The 19,947-nt window shown below is 35.4% G+C and overlaps 1 protein-coding gene across 1 annotated transcript in view; it reads right to left on the bottom strand.

Moving 5' to 3' along the window:
• Positions 1-989: 989 nt before the first annotated feature.
• LOC123656953 (agrin-like) overlaps positions 990-19,947 on the bottom strand; it is a 65,252-nt gene continuing 46,294 nt past the window's right edge. Inside the window, exons 16-26 of the mRNA XM_045592564.1 lie at positions 17,577-17,877; positions 14,825-15,010; positions 13,835-14,198; positions 13,412-13,624; positions 12,325-12,716; positions 11,671-11,917; positions 8,750-8,914; positions 6,647-6,843; positions 6,109-6,295; positions 2,870-3,219; positions 990-1,180 (exon numbers count right to left, since the gene is read on the bottom strand). Of these exons, the coding sequence (XP_045448520.1) occupies positions 1,035-1,180; positions 2,870-3,219; positions 6,109-6,295; positions 6,647-6,843; positions 8,750-8,914; positions 11,671-11,917; positions 12,325-12,716; positions 13,412-13,624; positions 13,835-14,198; positions 14,825-15,010; positions 17,577-17,877 (2,748 nt within the window). The 3' untranslated portion in view covers positions 990-1,034. The remainder of the gene's footprint in view (positions 1,181-2,869; positions 3,220-6,108; positions 6,296-6,646; positions 6,844-8,749; positions 8,915-11,670; positions 11,918-12,324; positions 12,717-13,411; positions 13,625-13,834; positions 14,199-14,824; positions 15,011-17,576; positions 17,878-19,947) is intronic.

Raw genomic sequence — 19,947 nt, 5'->3', positions numbered from 1 at the left:
TAATTAATTTTCAGCTCTCGCATTCCCAGACGAAACTACTAAGAAAACTCGCCCGAGTAACACTAATTACATATAATCTCGTAACAACACATTATAATTTATTCAGTACTTTACGTACATTTTGTTTCAAAATTTCAATAAACCTCTGATGTGTAAACCGAGCACCGACTTTAAGAAGTTTCAATTTATTTAAAACTACATATCTTAAACTATGAATATAAATTATTATGGCAACATTATCTTTTGGTTATAAATGTGAATACATGATCTACTTTGTCTAGTACACCAGTTATATAACGAAACAAACAGGGAACAGATATGCATCGGTAGGTACATTCTTCGAGGTAACGATATCTGTCGTAGCGACATGACTTTTAACTATTAATATTTCAATAAAGCTCGCTTTCCACTGGATATTTCAATAGCGCAACTTTAGTATTTGCAGTACTAGTGACCTCGTGTACTCATCTTCGATACCGCAAGAGAATAGTTACGGCTCTTGCAAGTGATAAACGTTTGAAGACAATAACATCAGGAATATAGTGGAGTATTCCTTAGTTGCATTCTTAGCTTTGTGTATAGTTTTGTATAGTTTATTAAATTTTACAGATTTAAAAATGGTAAGTATTTTCACTTGTAATTTTTAATTCTAAAATATGTTATTGATAACGAGCTACGAACAATGCATGTCGCTACACACAGATGTAAAGTCCACCTCGAAAATACACTAATACTAACTAAACACAAAAAAATAATACTTTTATATTTCACTCTTTTAAAGATATGATTTAGATATGACAATGTGTTTTATTAATCAATATTGTTAAAGAAACGGTCGTGTCGATACGACTTCCACGAACTATCAAATGACACTTGACGAAACTTAGTACATTTACAAACTACCAATAGACTATATGAGTCTATCGATGATCGCTTTCAATCGTATCGCATAGCGTATCCAGTGAACGATGAGATATATCTTTTGATCGTATCGCATAGCATATCTTATGGGTGATCAGCTTTACCAGATGAAGTTAGTCGCAATATCGTATCGGTGTCGTGGGTCGTATGGGTGTCGTGACGTCGACGTGTCGTCCGCCGGACTTGACACCAGCGACACAGCCGCGGAGGCCGCTGTACAGCGACGCCGGCAGCCCGAGCGGTAGAGACGGCGCTCCTCCTATCGAAATAATAATCTTAATATATATAATTCTACTGTACGGCATGACCGATTTGGATGAAATTTCCATGTACATTTCAATGAATTCATGGATGGTCTGAAAACATAATTGGACCCGGTAGGTCTCGGTATGTCAACAGTCATACTTGGTAGCGGCAACTCCAACGACAACGTCTGACAGGTCCGCAACTAAATAAATAAACTTCTATAACATACACACACGTTCGTCTGTTCCTAAGGTAGGTTCCGGCATATATTTTTTTCGATAAACATAAATATATAATGAAAAGAAATTAATTTCGAATTAATTCACTTCATAAAACAAAATGGTCGGGCAGAAAAGGAAAATGTCCGATAGAATAGGACTATTTCGAGCTTAAGTAAGGTGTACTCGAGTATTTCGCGTTTGTTTTGCCTTTGTTTCTACGTCGTAATCGTAGCTGAATATTTTTTCCAAGTATTTTAAAATCGATTATACTAATTCGAAAGCCTTTAAAAGGGTCGCTAAAGGTCATTTCATGGAATCCATAAAAAACCAGTTATAGGGAATCGAGTGAATAAAAAAAGCTAACACAGTTTCCTGCTCCGTAGGTTTAAGGAAACCATGGAACTGTTTCAGAATTTTTTAATTTTCTCCTTTTAAGTTCGTGTAAGTTACGAACTGTTGAACAAGATCTACTGTTAGAACATTCAGGGAGTTTACATTTTGTGAAACTAAATGAACTCGTACGTATCGTTCGGAAATACTGACTGAAATGAAAAAGACGTAGCGTCTGTGTATGAAATGAGTTAGCGGTACCGGAATCAAAAAAATATGCCGAAACTCCGACGCTTTTACTCATTTCATACATCGACAAACGAGTTCGACTTCGATAATTCAAATATTCGAGTTTTAAGTTTGTTAGGATGAATTTTGTTTTTCATGCTAAAAATTCTTGTTGATGTTTAGTGAGCATCATAGTAAAATTGTCGTTTCGTTTTTGTTTCACGCTATTGCGACCAGTGGATCAGCTGATCGATGGTGACATCGACGATCATCAGCAAACCAAAAGGAATGACGTCGACAGTGATACTATTAAAACAATAAAATAAAAGAGTCTATAGAAACTGACACATATTCGAACTTTGTTACCATACTTTTGGATTTTGTATAAATAGTCATTATCTATAAGAAAAAGTAATAACTTTCGTCATAATTATTCCACGTTTAAATGTTCCTTTTAACCTAAATTTACCACCTCCAAGACATGTAGAAACAAAATGGTACAAACCATAATTTTTTTTAAAGTATTTTAGGTTTTGTCTCATTTTGTCCCACGACTTCCTTGTATAAATATCATACTGTGACTGCCTTTAAGTAAATTTATCGGTATATTTAACACCTAAGCATAAATAATTTTATCTTAAAGATGTGTGGGTTTAATGATTTGTATTTTATGCAAAATATTACCAATGTCATAATAAAACACATTTTTTTAAAGAGTAATTGCGGAGTTTCTTCTATCTCTGCCGCTTCTTTTCTGCGGATTCTACATTCCCAATCGGTGGTAGCTTCACTTTTAAGTATTTTCAATTATTTAAGACAAATATAATTTGTAAACTGATGGTTCAAAGGTTCTTTTAAAGCCTATTTAAAAGAAAGTAATTTTGTTTTTTAACTAAATAGATATTAGTAACATTACAACTCACCGATCCATAGCTTAGGATTCGCCTTTGAGGGTACAAGCAGCGCTTGCGAGTACCCCCGTACTGGCGGCTTGTCGTCCAGCTGAAGTAGCGCGAGGCGTTTGCGACGCCGAACGACAGCGGTATGCCAAAGCCCGTCATCCACCCTATCCTGCGACTCAATACTTTGAAACCAGTCGGTAGCCGAGTTCGATTCCGCGTCAGTGTATATCAGCTGAAGTTTTCCTTCACTGAGTCCTAGTCCGATGAAGTCGCGCGGTCGTATACCGATCTTACGTCTCCACATCAAGAGGCCGGAGTCGTTGTGTGTACGAAATTTTATCTCGTATCTGATTCCGCGGAGGCTGCGGTTCCTAAAATGTTTTAAATCAAATGACATCTCGTTGTGATTTAAATAAAATATTGTAGTTCTAACATCTATATCTATCATTTTACATTTCGAAATAAATGTTATGTTATTACAGAGTTAGTATCTATAGTAACTAAATAATAAATACCACATCTGTAATTCTAAGAATAATATAACGGAAGCGAATACTATACAAAAATATTATTACTTAAATCTGTAATAAATTATTTTAAATAAGCGTATAAATGAAAGCTATTTTTATTATTGCCTATGATTCAATAAATTATTGCAAAAGCATCTCATGCATAATGGGGCTCAGCGCCAACTCATCTAATAGCTAAGTATACTATACACTCTAGGAAGCAGTGTTTAGAATGTATGCTTTTATGCAAACGAACAGGGGTTCAAGTTTTATTACGGCGCCCGCTGCGTTTCAACAGTCGGTATCGGAATACTTAACAAGTCTTGTTAAGTATTCCCGCCTCCGTAATGTAATGCTAATATTTGCTATTCCGGTAAATGATAATGAGACATTTCGCATTTACGTACAGGTATCTTATGTGTAGTTAAGTTACGTACAACGTCTCTTATGGGTAAAGTCTTTAGATCAATTCTTTTTTTTAATTATTTTCGAAATAATTCACAATTGACTAATTAAATTTACAGAGTTTAGTCTCATGAAATGCCAAATACGCGAAGCTTGAAATAATCGTTAAATTTTTCAAAATGTCCTCATTTTCTGAACCTTCTACCAATATAAGAAAACTTAAAAATAATAAAGTCGGTTAGAGCTGATCTAACCGCTCTCAAGTTTTACACTTAGCAACACATTTAATGATTCATTTTATTTAAATAGACGTAAATTACCAAAGTAATAATTGTGTTTGCTCGCAAACAGAAAAACATTGTTTTCAGTTTACATCGACAGTCAAATAAGCATTATTCGGAATAACGTGAAAACCACTCGTTAGATTTCGTTCGAATTTAAATGGGACCAGTGACAAGCATCAGCTTCCGAATAAAAAAAAATCAAAATCGGTACCCCTAATATAAAGTTATGTGGGAACTTCCTCCATTTTTTAAGTCAATTAAAAACAAAATAGTAGCAACACTAGTAATTTAAACAGAATTAGCAACGGTGACGCGGTTTTACAGGCAGCGATGGTTCGCAATAATGCCAAATATTTCGAACCAGCGTTGCCTGTAACATTGCAATTCTCTTTCACGCGAATGCGCACGCAGATTATAATATTAACCAGTGGACGGATCAAACCGCATCATATAAAATGCATGAAAACATTCGAAACGTATTTCGCGTTACGCTTCAACAGCTGAGCCAATGTCTACAATATTTAACTAAGCGCAGAACTTAGATAGATATCCTCAAATTGTAATAAAAATAATTATATATAAAATCAATCCATAAACGTATATTTTTTTTTAAAGAAACAACGTATAAAATACTATGCAAATGTCTATTCATTCCAAAATTAGAACGAGTTTATATTCTACATAAAAAAAGGAATCACTGAAAGTGTTGCCAAGTGCAAAACACAAAACGGCTAAATCGATTCAGCTACTGAGCTACTTGTTTATAAGTTTCCTAATTGTAAAAGGTTCTCATGGAATATTAAAGCAAATCATACGAGTATAAATATAAAAAAAAAAGAAAAAACGTAACGATAATTTAAAACATCAGACAGTTTGTAACGTGGGTCAGATTGAGAGCAATAATAAAAGATTTAGAAGCGCTGTATTAACGAACTAAGTTCAGTGAATAATAGTTTGACACGAGTTGATGTCATTGAAAGGACGTTACGAGTTTCGCATATCCCGGCGGTCTGAACCGAGTCACGTACGAACACTTTGGCGTGATCTGATAGATTTAACTCAATTTACAAAGGCTAATGAAGTCTCACTTCTGGAATAAGCTTCGAATCGCTATCTCGATAATTCAACACAAAGTCAGTAACTAAATTATACGGAATTTACAGTACATTTCAGTGGCACAATCAGCTCTTGCCCAACTTTAGATACTATTCGTACCGAAATTGTTAATTTAAGTGATTTTAATATTTGAAAACTGTTAATCTATTTCGAAAAATTTTATCTGCATTTTTCAAAGTAAAAACTTATTAAACGATTTAAAAAAATGCAATGTTTTTTTTTAGGTTAAATAAAGCGAAAAAAATGTTATTGTTTTCGCACATTTAAAAAAAAAGATCTATGTTAAAATGTGAACTTATATAAAAAAATTAATTACCTAATCTATGTTATATTGTAGGTAGATTCATTAGTACTTATATCTAAGAGGGTTACTGAGGGTCCTTCAAATGCTATCTTACATCATAATTTCCTGCACCGTCGTTAGTTTGTAAGCTAGAAAAAGATAAAATTCGTTAGTAAAAGTAAAATAAATCCTAATTTTAGTAGAAAAAATATAATTAAGAGTTGTTAAAATATTTACTAAATAACCTTAAAACGTTATAAGATTATTTTTAATATACGGTTCAAAAGAAGAGATTCACACATTTTTAAATCTGTATCAAAGATTTTTTTGCAGAATAATATCATATTATTATCAATATAAACGATATTAAATCAACGTGAACAAATGAACCGCGCGAAAACTTAATACAGTATAACAATCAACTGTTGATTTAAAGTTTCTGCTACAATTACTTTATTATTTTGCGGTTTCATTCTCATCAATTAATTTGATAAAACAAATCAAACATATGAAAATGTTAATTAATTTTAACTCGATAAACAAATTGACGCAAACAATAATGATCGTTATTGTCATTAATGTTTTCATTATTGACGAAGCACAAAAATCAATGGTAAGAGTAATTTGATTGCTATTATGAATATTAATTCGCTTCCAACTTACCTGCGGCCGCCCCTACTTCTGTACGAGTAATAATTATTTCCGTCGAACTTAATGGGCGCTCCATCGTTTAACATCTCCACTTTTAATTGCACCTCGCAATTCCTTCCTTGGTATCCGTCCGGGCAGATACATTTGTACTCGTTCAGTAGCGGTATGCACGTGCCATTATTTTTGCACGGTGTGAGATCTATACGTACATCATATAAAAATAAATATATTTTAAAGTAAAATACATATACACTTTTACCTACCAGTAGCGTCTAAGGGAGGAATTCTCAAACTATTCTGAGCAATAGACTCTTTTTCCAAAGTGAACTGATACCTCAAGACTTCCTATAGCGAAATTATTTTTAAAATCCTGCCTCTACCTTTTTTCCTTTTGATACAAAATACTTACCAATTTAAAAACTTTGCTTATTTTATTTATGTCGATATAACAACTTTAGGAATCCCTATTCTAAAGTGATCGATGTCCAAAATCATATTAATCGAGTAAGAGAAGCAGTGGTAAGTAGCATAACTCATACGATGCACTCACCGTCCCCGCAAGGCGGTCCGACGTACTTAGTCACGCCGCTCGTAGCGCAAGGCAGTCTGTCTTCCTCGGCCACTACAGAACACTTGGCTGTGTCCCCGCCGTATAGAGGTAGCGGGTTGCCGTTTACGAAAACCTGTTGCACTGCACCTATGAAACTGCTGGTCACCCCTGACATTTTGTGTGGACGGACGTAGGCTCTGAAAAACATTGCCTGTTATATATAGCGTTATAAAAATACCTACACCCACGCATAAACCAAAATTAAGAAATTCCTGCTCCTATTATGAGGACTGTTGTTGAATGGAAATATATTTTTTATGTTGACTATCTATTAGTTGGATGTAAGTGAATAAAATAAATGAGCAATAATAAAAACGAAATGTACGGGTATTCCATTTTAAAAGAGAAAATATTTCTATTCATTCTTATTACACTTATTTTCTGCACGGTGAAATACATTTGATAAAAATATAAAAGCGAATTCAAGACACTTGAATTTAATGAACGCTGCAAGTCAGTAATAAATCCAATAAATTGTTAAAATTGATTGTATAACTTTAGACTAGAACGTTACATCGAATAAATCCCTTTTGTATCCGTTTTTATTTTATAACCAATGTGTAGAAAAATAAGCTACACCTGTCAATTAATTTCTATGACGTCATAGAAGAGACGTCACTTTAGTTAAATAAATAGATAATGATAAGGTCCTTATAATACAACTACATATTATATTCCGATTTACCTTTATAAGTAGTAAATACGATAGTATTCTATATAAAGAAGTAAATTTTAGGCGACATTTTCTGATTTTATATTGCTGATTTTAAATATCTGACATAAAAACGAGCTATATTACTTGAATAAAAAGGTTTTAATAGAATCGTAGAGCTTCGGCAGTACATCTTGTTCAAAGCGGTGAAAGCGATATGTCGACTTATATTGCCTTAGGGGAAAGAAACTCCTCAGCTTATGTATGTATGCAGACAAACTCAAGTTTCGAAATCTTCAAGGTTATTGCTAAGAATTATTAATTTACGATAGGAATAATTAATTTACGGTATATAGAAGATGATAATAGTCTATAGCGAATTGCGATTGCGATTCAAATCCGCAATAGCATCGATGAGTTTTCGAAGACTATATAGGGTAAGGTTGCTCAAGTCGTACTACCGCCTAAGTCGTACCTCGGTGATATCCCAGCTGTCGCGTATAAAAATTGTCATGTGATGAGGTAGATCTGAACTAAATAGTCAAGCAAGCACGTGAAAACAATCGGACGGCCGGCCGTGTTGCGAAGCAAGAATAATCAAAAAGTAAGTTTTTCAATAAAATTTTCAGCTCATTCGTAAGTTTTTTATAAAAGGAATGTAATTTTCAACTTATTTTTTTGTTTACGTCTATTTTTAATGATAATTTGGCAGTCGTTTAGGTACAGCTAAACAATAGATTTTTCCCGTCGTGTCATCGTGGGTTGATCACATCTTGTAACGGAAGATTTAAGTGTTTTACTTTTATATCGTTTTTCATGAAGCGATTACCGTAGCTTATAGACGTCTGCTACACCCTATCCCTAATTTCCCCCAGGAGCTCTGATCACTTTAAAAAGCAACACAACACTGCTTTAAAACTGTATTATTTAGCTGTGATCTTCTGTAAGCTCGAGGTACTACCCCAGTCGGAGTGTTTCATATGTTGAGCGAGAAATTTCGTCAGTGCTCTACGTCAGTAGAACCTATCATCATCATCATTACAGCCTATACAGTCCACTGCTGGACATAGGCCTCCACAAGTTTACGCCAAAAATAACGTGAACTCATGTGTTTCGTTCATAGTCACCACGCTGGGCAGGCGGGTCGGTGACCGCAGTACTGGCTTTGTCGCACCGTAGACGCTGCTGCCCGTCTTCGGCCTGTGTATTTCAAAGCCAGCAGTTGGATGGTTATCCCGCCATCGGTCGGCTTCTTAAGTTCCAAGATGGTTGTGGAACCTTGTTATCCCTCAGTCGCCTCTCACGACACCCACGGGAAGAGAGGGGGTGGCTAAATTCTTTAGTGCCGTAGCCACACAGCACAGTAGAACCTATGCGAGACGTGTACTCACGGTAGGGATCCAATGAAGAGCGGCAGCGCGAGGTCGAGGTGCGCGAGCGGCGCGGCGGAGGCGCCGCGCGCGGGCGGCAGCGCGTCCAGCTGCAGGCCGCCGCGCCGGCCCGCGCGCGTCGCCCGCACGCGGTGCCAGCGCCCCTTCGTCACCGGCGCCGGCGCCCTGCAACCGCCTCGCTGTCACGCTCACACCCAACGGACCCACTAGGATTAGCTCCTGACGGGGGTCCGGAAACGCACACAGTACATACACACAGTGTATAATTATGTGTATATATGTATGTATTATATGTGTATATATTTACCTATTTTTATATCATATAGCTTGTAAACTCCATGCCAATTCTTTATCAACTATTTGTACACTTCCCTACCGCTTCTCATTTTATATGCCCTGTCCTATACCCTAAGGTTATCTGGAAGAAATCGCTCTTAGCGATAAGACCGCCTTTGTACATTTTTCTTCGTATGTATCCCTTTTTGTAACATTTCTTTGTAGTGTACAATAAAGAGTATTTATTATTATTATTACGCGAGCACTAACGCCCAGATCACAGCGAACATCTGTATGGCCGATACAAACGTTCGCCATGTGTGGGGATTGAACCAGTGCTGTGACCGTTGCGCCAACGCGGCGTCATGTTATGTGAATATAGATACACGCACGATTCCCTGGTTAAATTTAATCATTTTTTGAACATAGGATCCTAGAATTGATGCGCTCAAATTACACGTTTTAATCTATTTTTGAGTAAGTTAATAATTAAAATACACCCGATTGATTGCATTTGACCTGAATCAGGCGAAAAACGAATACAATAGAAACACTAGATTTTAAACACGTTATAAGAAAACATGGCATTTTCTGGCACTAAAGCTAATCTTTCAATATGAGCCTATATCATCTCTACACGTACTGTTAAAAATTCTACCGACATCGCAAGTTGTTTACGATCTAGTGTAGCTTTTTTTGATTATCATAATAAAAATAAGTTTCAAAATTATTCTAAAAAATACTGAATGCGTCGGTTATGCCGCGCCCGAAATTATTTGACAATTTAGATAGCGAAAGATTTTATTGCGATAGAGGCAAATTTCTGCAATTCTATGTTTTTGTAGAAAACTATGAAGAGCTTGTCTAATCTTGACTATATTTATTTAATTTGGGATACAGTAGCGATAAGGCTTTTTTATGACACAGTATAATCACTTACGCATTATTTTTAGGCAAAGTTATAATATTTACGCGATGTATTATTTACGTACATTTATCTTCCGTTCACTTTTCTGTAATGTTTTTTTACGAAAATGTTTGTGATAATATTGTGTAAACAAACATATAAAAACTAACTAACTAATACACACACAGTTCAGTATTTTTAAACAACTTTTTACTGTTCTTTGTATCAATACATTTTTGTCTACATCTAATTAGCAAAACTATGATCTTACAGCACGAAAATTACTTTAAGCTGCTAGATGCGAGTCTGCAATACGTGAGTCATTCCAGGTTCAACCGAGTTCAAAGAGGGCTAAATAAAATGACACGTAAAATCTTATGGAGGCAACGTTATATGACTCGAATGCTTAAAGCAATTTAATTATTGCTAGTGTTATTTTAATAAATACACAGGATTAAAACAAAAAATTAAAAAAAAAATCTTATTTGTAAAAGATGAGTCAGTTAGTTGTTTATAAGAAATATAATAAATAAATAAATAAATAAATATTTACACAATACACACACGGTCGTTTGTTCCTAAAGTAAGCAACTTAATGCTTGTGTCATAGGTAACAGCCGACTGGTATATAGCTACATATTTTTTTTTCGATAAACATACTTATAAATAATACATATATAAATATATAAATAAATATTTATATTACACCCAGACTCGGGGTGGGAATCGAACCCACAACCCGCGGAGCAGAAAGCAGGGTCACTACAAACTGCGCCAACGGGCTAGTCCAATATATTTAAATACAGTTTAGTGTTATAGTAAAATGTTTTCTTATTGTAATAATGAACCAAAAATAATATTCAAGCATTTATTCTGCCTTCGCAGTAGTTTAATGTAACGAGCAACACATTAGCTTCTAACCTTTTAACTAAAGTTCCAAGTTCGTGGATAAACCCACAAAGTTTAGTTAAAAGGTGGAATTCAGATTTATTCCTACTTAAGGCGGATTGTCCTTTTATTGACTTTATAAACTTTTACAACTAGACAGACAATCGCTTTCTCACTTCAGCCTGTTGCAGTCCACCGCTGGACATAGGCCTCCACAAGTTCGCGCCGAAAATGACGTGAACTCAAGTGTTTTGTCCAGTCACCACGCTGGGCAGGCGTTTTGGTGACCGCATCGCTTTCTCAAAATTATTCAATCGATTCCTTTTAATTGACTTATATGACTTTTTTATAAAATTTATATAATCTTAATAGATATCAAAACACAAAAATGGTAAAACGTGTGTTTGTGAATAGACAACTATAAGTAGCTTATTCAATGGAAAATTTTAATTGTAATAACATACAGACTACGGCGAGATTAAAGCATTATCCTCTCGTATCTCGTACGCTATTATATCACGTAACATATTAAACATCAAACACTATTAACAACTTGACTAACATAAAGGGAATACGTCTTTGTATCTTAATATTACTTGCTTATATCCAGCACGTGTCGAGTATCTCACTCTAGCGAGCAAAGGCACTCCAATAGCTCCCTCGGTGTAATTATTATTCGCCCGTTACTCATCACGCTATTAAACTATTAATTTTCATCGCAACTACCCCAAAACACTGAACTTGGCAGAGATTCTGTTTGCATCCACTAACAATAAATAATTGCTCACGAAACGAGACCGAGTTCGCTTAACTCGTTAAATTAATTCTTCGGCCCGTAAGCCTCACTTACGTTATATTGGCGATTCCGCTTCCCAAATTGTACCTAAACTGGAGGTATCCATTAACTAAGTTAATCGCTATAAAGTCGCCCCTCGCTTTATTGGACTGGCCGGTGTAGAGGAGCATTCCAGAGAATCGGTTCGTTAAAAACCAAATTTCGATTCGGAACGCCTTCCCCAACCCTTCGAGGGGCGGCAGCTCGACGTAACTCGTGCCATTGAACTGCGGGGACCAGGTCTCCTGGACGACGTTCACATCTAAAAAAAGAGTTCTCGCATCAAAAATTCAATAACTGGAAAATTAACAAAACATTACTTTACACACTATTTACATTACTATTAACATAACTTAACTGAGGTAGGGCACAGCAGGAATTTCCTGCTCAAAATATGGAGCAGCCCGACTGGGGTAGTACCTCGACCTTACAGAAGACCACAGCTAAATAATACTGTTTTCAAGCAGTATTGTGTTCCTGTTGGTGAGTAAGGTGACCAGAGCTCCTGGGGGGATTGGGGATAGGGTCGGCAACGCGCTTGCGATGCTTCTGGTGTTGCAGGTGTCTATAAGCTACGGTAATCGCTTACCATCAGGTGAGCCGTACCCTTGTTTGTCGACCTAGTGATATAAAAAAAAAAAAAAAAAAAACATTAAATGCCAAATTTACCGTTGTTGCACGTGTTTCCGTTCGAGTCGGGGTCGCCGCCGAACAAACATCGGCACACGTGGCCGCCGTCGGGGCCGACGTCGCACAATAGCCCCTCGTCGTACCCGCACGGGTTCGACTCGCACGGATCTAACCGCTCGTCGCAATTGGCTCCGCGGAAGCCGGCGGCGCAGCTGCAGGCGTAGGCGGCGGGCGCGGCGGCCGGGCGGCACGTGGCGCCGTTCCTGCACGGCGCGCTCAGGCACGGGCTCGACTCGCACTCGCGCACGCTCTCCATCGACACCACTAATGAGTCCGGCCGACCCAATTTCTTCGTCACCTGGTGACGTATGATCCTCAAATACTTCACGCAACCGACGAACCCGTTCCGAGTCCCGATATTATCGTATACCCTGAATGCAAACAAATCACCATTACAGACGTTCTCGAATATTCGAATATGTTGAATTTAAAGTTATAATCGAAACGTAATAACGTGTATTCGGATTAATTAAGCGGATAATCCGCGAGCGGTATCTTCCTACGTATAGCGGCACAAAATTTAATATTATTACAAATATGATAATATAATAATAGTACCAAATTTACATAGCATTTTCTTGAAACTCAACAATAAACAAGTAATTTAGAAGTATATATATATGTGTGTGTGTTTAGTTATTTGAATATTTATTATAAATTTATCGTAACTTGTACACTTATACTAGACCATTTCCTCTGTCCGCATAAGAGATCGCTTTTTAGCGATAAGACCTCCCTTTGTACCTAATGACATATTGTTAAAATATTTCTTTCTTGCTATGTATCATCACTGTTTTTAGTGTACAATAAAGTATATTGTTGTTATTATATATTCTACAATGTGAAAATATAATCATTAAGTACTTTAATCTATAAATAAATCCAATGAGACCAATCATAATAATTCACAGCAGTTTTAAACCAATTATTTCAAATAAAATATATTTTTCAAGGAAAAGATTTTTATGAAATTGAAAAATGAAGATTGAATATTCGTGCGTCAGTAAACCTCTTTTTTTGAGTTAGCACTTAAAACATAGTAGAAATAAAAGAAATTTCACAATACCTGGTATAATTAGTGGGAATGCTACCGATGTAGGCATCTTCGGCGAGGTCTAAAGCCTTCAAACTGCCGCTGGACTGTCCGGCCACGTCCTCCATATCGTCCACCGACAGAATTCCGTCCCGGTGATATCGTTTCGCGGATACTTTATGATATTCGTTTAGTGTTATTTTTTCGAGGGACGTTAGAATTATTACACCATTTCCAAGATTATACCTAACAAGAGAATTACGACCTTTGATATAAAAATATAAATGTTACAACACTTTTTTTACGGTTCTCGTTTTATTTTAACATAAAGTCAAAAAAGAAATATTTGGGAAACATTTGAATACGAAATAGAATATGAAACATTAGATTCATACAATATCGTGAACGAAACTGTATCATGCGTGAATTGAGGTATTAAAAAGAATACTGACTCACCGAAACTCCAAATATCCGTTAACCAAAGCGAGCGAAACAAAATCGCCCGTTCCGTCGGGTTTCTGCTGATTGTACAATATGACCCCATTCTCGGAGAATGCCTTAAATTCAATATCGATGTTCAACTTATGGTAAGCCTTTAACGGTTTTAGGCGTATATAGGACGAGCCGTCGAACGATGGAGTTTCGATGTAAGTTGTTGGCAGCGCGTCTTTGATGTGAGATTCACAGTTCACTCCTGTGAATGAGTCGGTACATAGGCATGTGTATGTAGACGCGGGCAAGTCTATGCAAGTTCCGAGGTTGTAACACGGTTCCGATAAGCATGCACTATATTCCTCTGTGGTTTCTTGCGTTATTTGTTCTGTAACAACAACAAAAAAATACCCACATTAGGGAAAAACCTTAAACCATTTTCAAATTAACGCTTACATACAGAATTTTTTTCTATAAAGAAGGTAGACTTTTTTCACAATGATTATGGTAATGTAGGTCAATCGTAAAGAGGATTGTTCATTTAAAGGTCAGTGATTCGCTTTTAAAATTTTTACGCGCCGTTAAAATGTTTACGAACATAACTTTTCTTTAAAAATATCTTTCATAACAGATTAATTTTATTCTTATCCGTGTTTAATAATATTTTCTGGTAACTGTTTTGCTAATGCAGAAGATTCTTTATATTTATGCAGTGTAGTATCCATAAGTTTTATAAGTTATATATAGTATACCAATATTGTCCGTCATTTATTAATTAACATTGTGATATTTACACCAACTTGTTAAAAAATAAGAAATGACATGTTATCAAAACTCTCGAAATTGTCCGAGTTTATTTATCACCAGCACGCGGAATGTAGAGTCAACAACAGAGCCCATCCCAGTGTCCGTCAATTGTTTTAAACGAAGAATTTCGACTAATGTCTCAAGGATTCTCGCTAGAATGGTGGATCATGGGTCGGGTTCAAAAGGCAGTATTAGGCTGTGACTCACGGACGCAGGCGCGCCGGTGCGCGGCGGGCGCGTGTCCGGCGCGGCACTGGCAGCCGCCGCCCGCGCAGCGCGCGCCCGGCAGCGCGGCGCAGTCGTCGTCGGCCGCGCACAGGTCGCCGAGCAGCGCGCCCACTGTTCCCACCGCACCCGCCGCGCCCACCGTCGCCGTCGTCGCCGTTTGCGAGCCTACGGAACACGCTGCCGTGCTTAGTCAAATGACGTATTTAGGTATATCGAAATCTAAGAAAATTTACTTAAATATTTCGATTTTTTTTTCAATTAAATATAATTATGTTATTATTGTACTAAATTAATTTTTTTAATACAGTTGCTCAAAAAGTGGCGTATTGCAGGGACGCATAGCATTCGGAATGTGGGCTATTACATACTGGTGCTTTTTTTTTACCTTTCCCGAACTCGTGCGTTCTCTTTCCCAACTGTCAAAATAATGTCTATTAAAAAGAAAAACCAACCATAAAGTTTTTACTAAAAAAAATCATAGGAGTTTTTATTATTCATGCAAATACGCATATTTCTAAAAAGAAGCTACTAATTTGTTTCAATATCAGATTTAATGATTTGATTGAATTAGTTTGGTTAGGTTTCATTTCATTTCATATCAATAAAAAACTTCTGCTGAAGAATTGGCTGTATGGGCATAGTTCCCTTTGCCTAACAGAATGGGTGAAGAAGAAAAAAACTCTGCTTTCTGTCTTTTAAAAATAGTCGTTCAGTACACGTGCGGAACCGTCATTGCAACTTGTTCCGACTGTCAACCCTCGCCTTCGGCTGCGCCTCGGCTCAAGTAGAAATTTGTCGGAACTCTTTGCAATGACAGCCTTTTCACACTTGTAATGAAATATACTATAATGAAGAAGACTTAATGATATAGTTTACGATTGACAAAATTTTATAAAAGCAGTGAAAAACGGTTACTATACCTACAGTGCATAGTCACGGCGATATAAGTCCAACTGAATCTCTATTTGATATTAAATTTTATAGTTGAACCGTTATCGTTCCAATCATATGCCCGATGTTATATAGCTTGCGTACATGATTGTAATAGATTTATCACAGAATATTTTCCTGTTTTTCCGAATTAATAATAAAAACTTTTATGCTATCATATATCTCGTTTCCTCATAAAATAGCAAATAATACGTTATTAAGAACTTGCAAACTTTTCGGCAACATACAAATGGAGTTATCTAAGAATTAACGAAACAACAACGAATCCTTCATCATTACATCGGTCCAACAAATAAGTAAGATAAATCGGTAACTAAGTTAGGGATACGAGGAGCAGTGTCAAGAAGTGACAAGGGAAACTGTTCACAACGAGACGAACTGTAATCTCTCTACAAAATTAACGTGATTAAGATGAATTGAGCTGTTACTTAAATACGAGAGCCGGATGATAGTCTACACTTAATTAAGTAATTTTCAAACTACAAATTTCGAAACTCGAGTCGACTATCGCGTTACTGGTGAGTTGTGACTAAGTACTATTGAAGCCTGTTACTGCTAATTAAATTCTTACTCTGTCATTTTCCGTTTCAAATAGGTCGTGAATAGTAACTGCATTATTAATTAAGGACATACCCGCGTATTTTATTGTACTACTACTACGTATCTAATCAATAAGTTTTCAAAGAAAATGTTAAATATTTATACGGCATTAGAGCCGAATGTTCGGACTTTTTCTAAAATTTTAAATAGAAGTGTGCCAAGTCACTGGGTTTGCTTTGAGACTCCATAAAAAAATACATAATTATTATTGCTTTCTACGTTGTAGTGACAGTGGCCGAATACAAGAGTAGTTTTATTTTTTCTAACTAGTCTTTTACTCTTTCAGAGTGAGATTCAAATTTGTAGCTTTAGTTCAATTATGATTTAAAAAAAAATATTCATGTTTTTGTAAATGTAAGGTTTTAATTATAACGCCTTATCACAAAACACACGTAAAAAAACACTTAGGGCTTTATATACAGTACGAAATTGCCGTGGTTAAAATCAACTAGTTCAAAGAACTTTTTTAATTACCAGCTAAGTAATAAAGTATAAAAACAACAAGTCCTAAACGTTGTATACTACCAAACAAAATTCTGATGAATGAAATAATTTATGTTTACGGTTGTAACTGATTTTATAATAACAATTAAAACAGATAATTAAACATAAAGACCATAGTTACTTAGTATTCATTATAACACAATAAATATTATAATTATTTACTGTACACAAAATCTATAATACAACAAATTCATACATTTTAAATTGCATTTATACAATTAAAAGCTGTTTAAAATAAAAATGCATATTAACGAATTTTATCCCTTTCACCTCTTTAACTTCGAAGCGAAAGAGAACGATTATTATTCTTAAATTAAAATCAAAAATAGAATTGGAACTTCGATAGTAAATAGTATGTAAGAAATAGCTTGAAGTCAAATATTTTATTGAAAAAAAAATTGCCAGTTAGTCATGATATAAATTCAGAAAATAATGAACTATTTTGTAAGCACCAAATTGCTTTAAATAAAGATAAACAATAGCATTCAATTTTTTTTTTTTTTTTTTTTTATACAATGATAGGCTTGCGTTTGACCACTATTTCACCTGATGATAAGTGAAAATGCGGTCTAAGATGGAGCACGCTTACCTAGAAGTAACCTATTCACTCGCGACTTAAAGATCCCCAGGTTATAATTTTCTGGAAAGACAGACGAATTGTCTGTCATTCACTTACCCTTTAGCTTTTGTCCCGATAGGATGCTGTCAAAATCACTAGGTGTCTCTTTTCTCGTCCAATCGTACTTGTTATAGTACTTGTCGGGGTTGAGTAAATGTCTTGTCGACTTAGAAGCGGCTCCGTCGTCCTGTTGTGTGAATTGTATGGGGGAAGAAGGGCGTGGTGGACCAGCCGTGCCCGCCAATTCTGACAATTTACAAGGCCCGAATGCCTGTACCACGATATCCTCTTGCGTGCGACAAGCTTGCAACTTAAGATGGCACTCAGATTCGTAAGTTTTACCGTCGCTTCCGCACACCTGTTGAATTTTATTGAAATGTAACTTTCAAAGGCATTTAATTTGTAAATGAACTCAAGTTTTAAACGCTAAGAGACTTATAAACTGCCTGCAATGCTCGTAGCAAGCTATCTAAATAAACTTTTTACAGCTGTGGACGTTTCAATGTAAATATTATGTCAACCTAGATAATTTCTATTTAGATAATAATCTTTTTTTAGCGTCGCTATGGAAAAAAATCTAAAATATATTAAGTTAAGCCTTAATAACGGTGAGTACGAAATTAAGTCTAATTTAGTGCGACTGTGGTTTTTCTCCCAATTACTCTCTACAGCATCACAAAGATCGTTCCAACGAGCCAAGCCATACATTTAAACACCGAAAAAAATAATTGTTGACGTGTAAATCTTAATTTTAATTTATTCGTTTTAATCAAAGACTGAGAGAGTCCTAGAGTGGAGAGCGCGTCTTGGCAAACGCAGTGTGGGACGTCCTCGGCCCGTTGGACCGACGATCTACGTAAGATTGCCGGTGTAGGCTGGATGAGGATTGCGGGAGACCGAAAGATGATGGAAGATGTCTGGCGCGAACTTGGGGAGGCCTATGTCCAGCAGTGGACTGCGATAGGCTGAAGTGATGATGATGATGATGATGAATCAAAGACTGAAGAATGAATAAGTTTTTATTACATACTAAGAATACGGTCGTGACATGTTCTAACGCAACTTATTACGGTGCTACGGTTTTAGAACATACATAAATAATCATTTCATATCATGTGACGGTACACTATAGTAATGTGCGTTAAATTATAAATAGTCCATGTAATTCTTAATATTTTAAAAAACTTTCTATAGCTTTATTTAAAAAAAAAAAAACTTAATTATTAACGTTTTACTATAAAATAATGACATATCTCTCTTACTTGGAGTACCTTTACTATTAGAAATATCTTTGTAAAAGTTAAAAGCTAAGCCAATAATATCCAGTTCAAATGAGTTAAGGGTTTTTTTTGGAACATGTTTCAAAATATTACAGTTATAAAAGTCGCTTTTACATTTGAGAGCAAACAAAGTTTTAAGAACAAATATTTAACCTGTACTTGTGATCAATAATGATAAGTTTATTCTGAACAGAAAGTTTTTGATGTTCTATAACTTTCACACTAGCGATATTACATTTATTATTCATTTGAGTCACTTCAACAAGTGTCGGAAGAACACATTTACAATACAAATAACAAAAGAATGATCTTTGAAAAGAGATTAGAACAAGAAAAACTCTATTCAAAAGTAAGAAACACAACGCAAATAAGTATAAAACAAAAGTTCAATAGTACATCGAAAACAAAAAACTAATACTACTATTCAATATTGTATTGTAAATCGGAATAAATAAAGAAAGCCTTAAAAGGGTCGCAAGATTCTACTAAATTAAAAGAACATTTGAAAGGAAACTCAATTCAGCAATTTATATTACAACGAACGCAAATAAAATAAATATTTACTGAAGCGTAAAGAAAAGATTAAATATAAAGCGACAAAAAATATTTTTTAAAATCTTCAAAAAAAGGTTGAGATGTTTTTATTTTATGTTTTATGTGATATGTATTAAAAAGTATTTATGGCTTCAAAAAAGATGCTTTTCGTCAAACTAGTGTCAGAAATTATAAATGTAAATTGAAGTAAAAATATTCCTAACTGCTTAGATAAAAACGATAAAAACGAGTAAACCCCTAATAATAAAACGTTATTATATTTTATTCCTCTTACATACATATATGTATAATGACTACAGTAGCACTTTTTGACGACTCACGAGACCGGAATGTGATCTTTACATACGAATAACAAATGTCGATCGCGTTTCAAAACAGCATTTCAGTTTCATGACTGATAGCTAGTGATTTTGAATAAAAGTAATAAATCCGAAGAATTTCATAATGATCTCACTAAATACGAGGTTCTTTTAACTACAAAGAACACAAGAATTTAATAAAATAGCCTAATAAAGTCTTACTAAGTACCCGATATGGAGAAAGAATTCAGTTACAAAAATGTATCTTAGTAAATAATAATAAAGGGAAGTCCT

This window comes from Melitaea cinxia, chromosome 1 (genome assembly GCF_905220565.1).
Source record: "Melitaea cinxia chromosome 1, ilMelCinx1.1, whole genome shotgun sequence".
In the NCBI taxonomy this organism is placed as follows: Eukaryota; Metazoa; Arthropoda; class Insecta; order Lepidoptera; family Nymphalidae; genus Melitaea; species Melitaea cinxia.
Note: the sequence above shows the minus strand (reverse complement) of the source record. Positions and strands in the feature narration are given on the sequence as shown.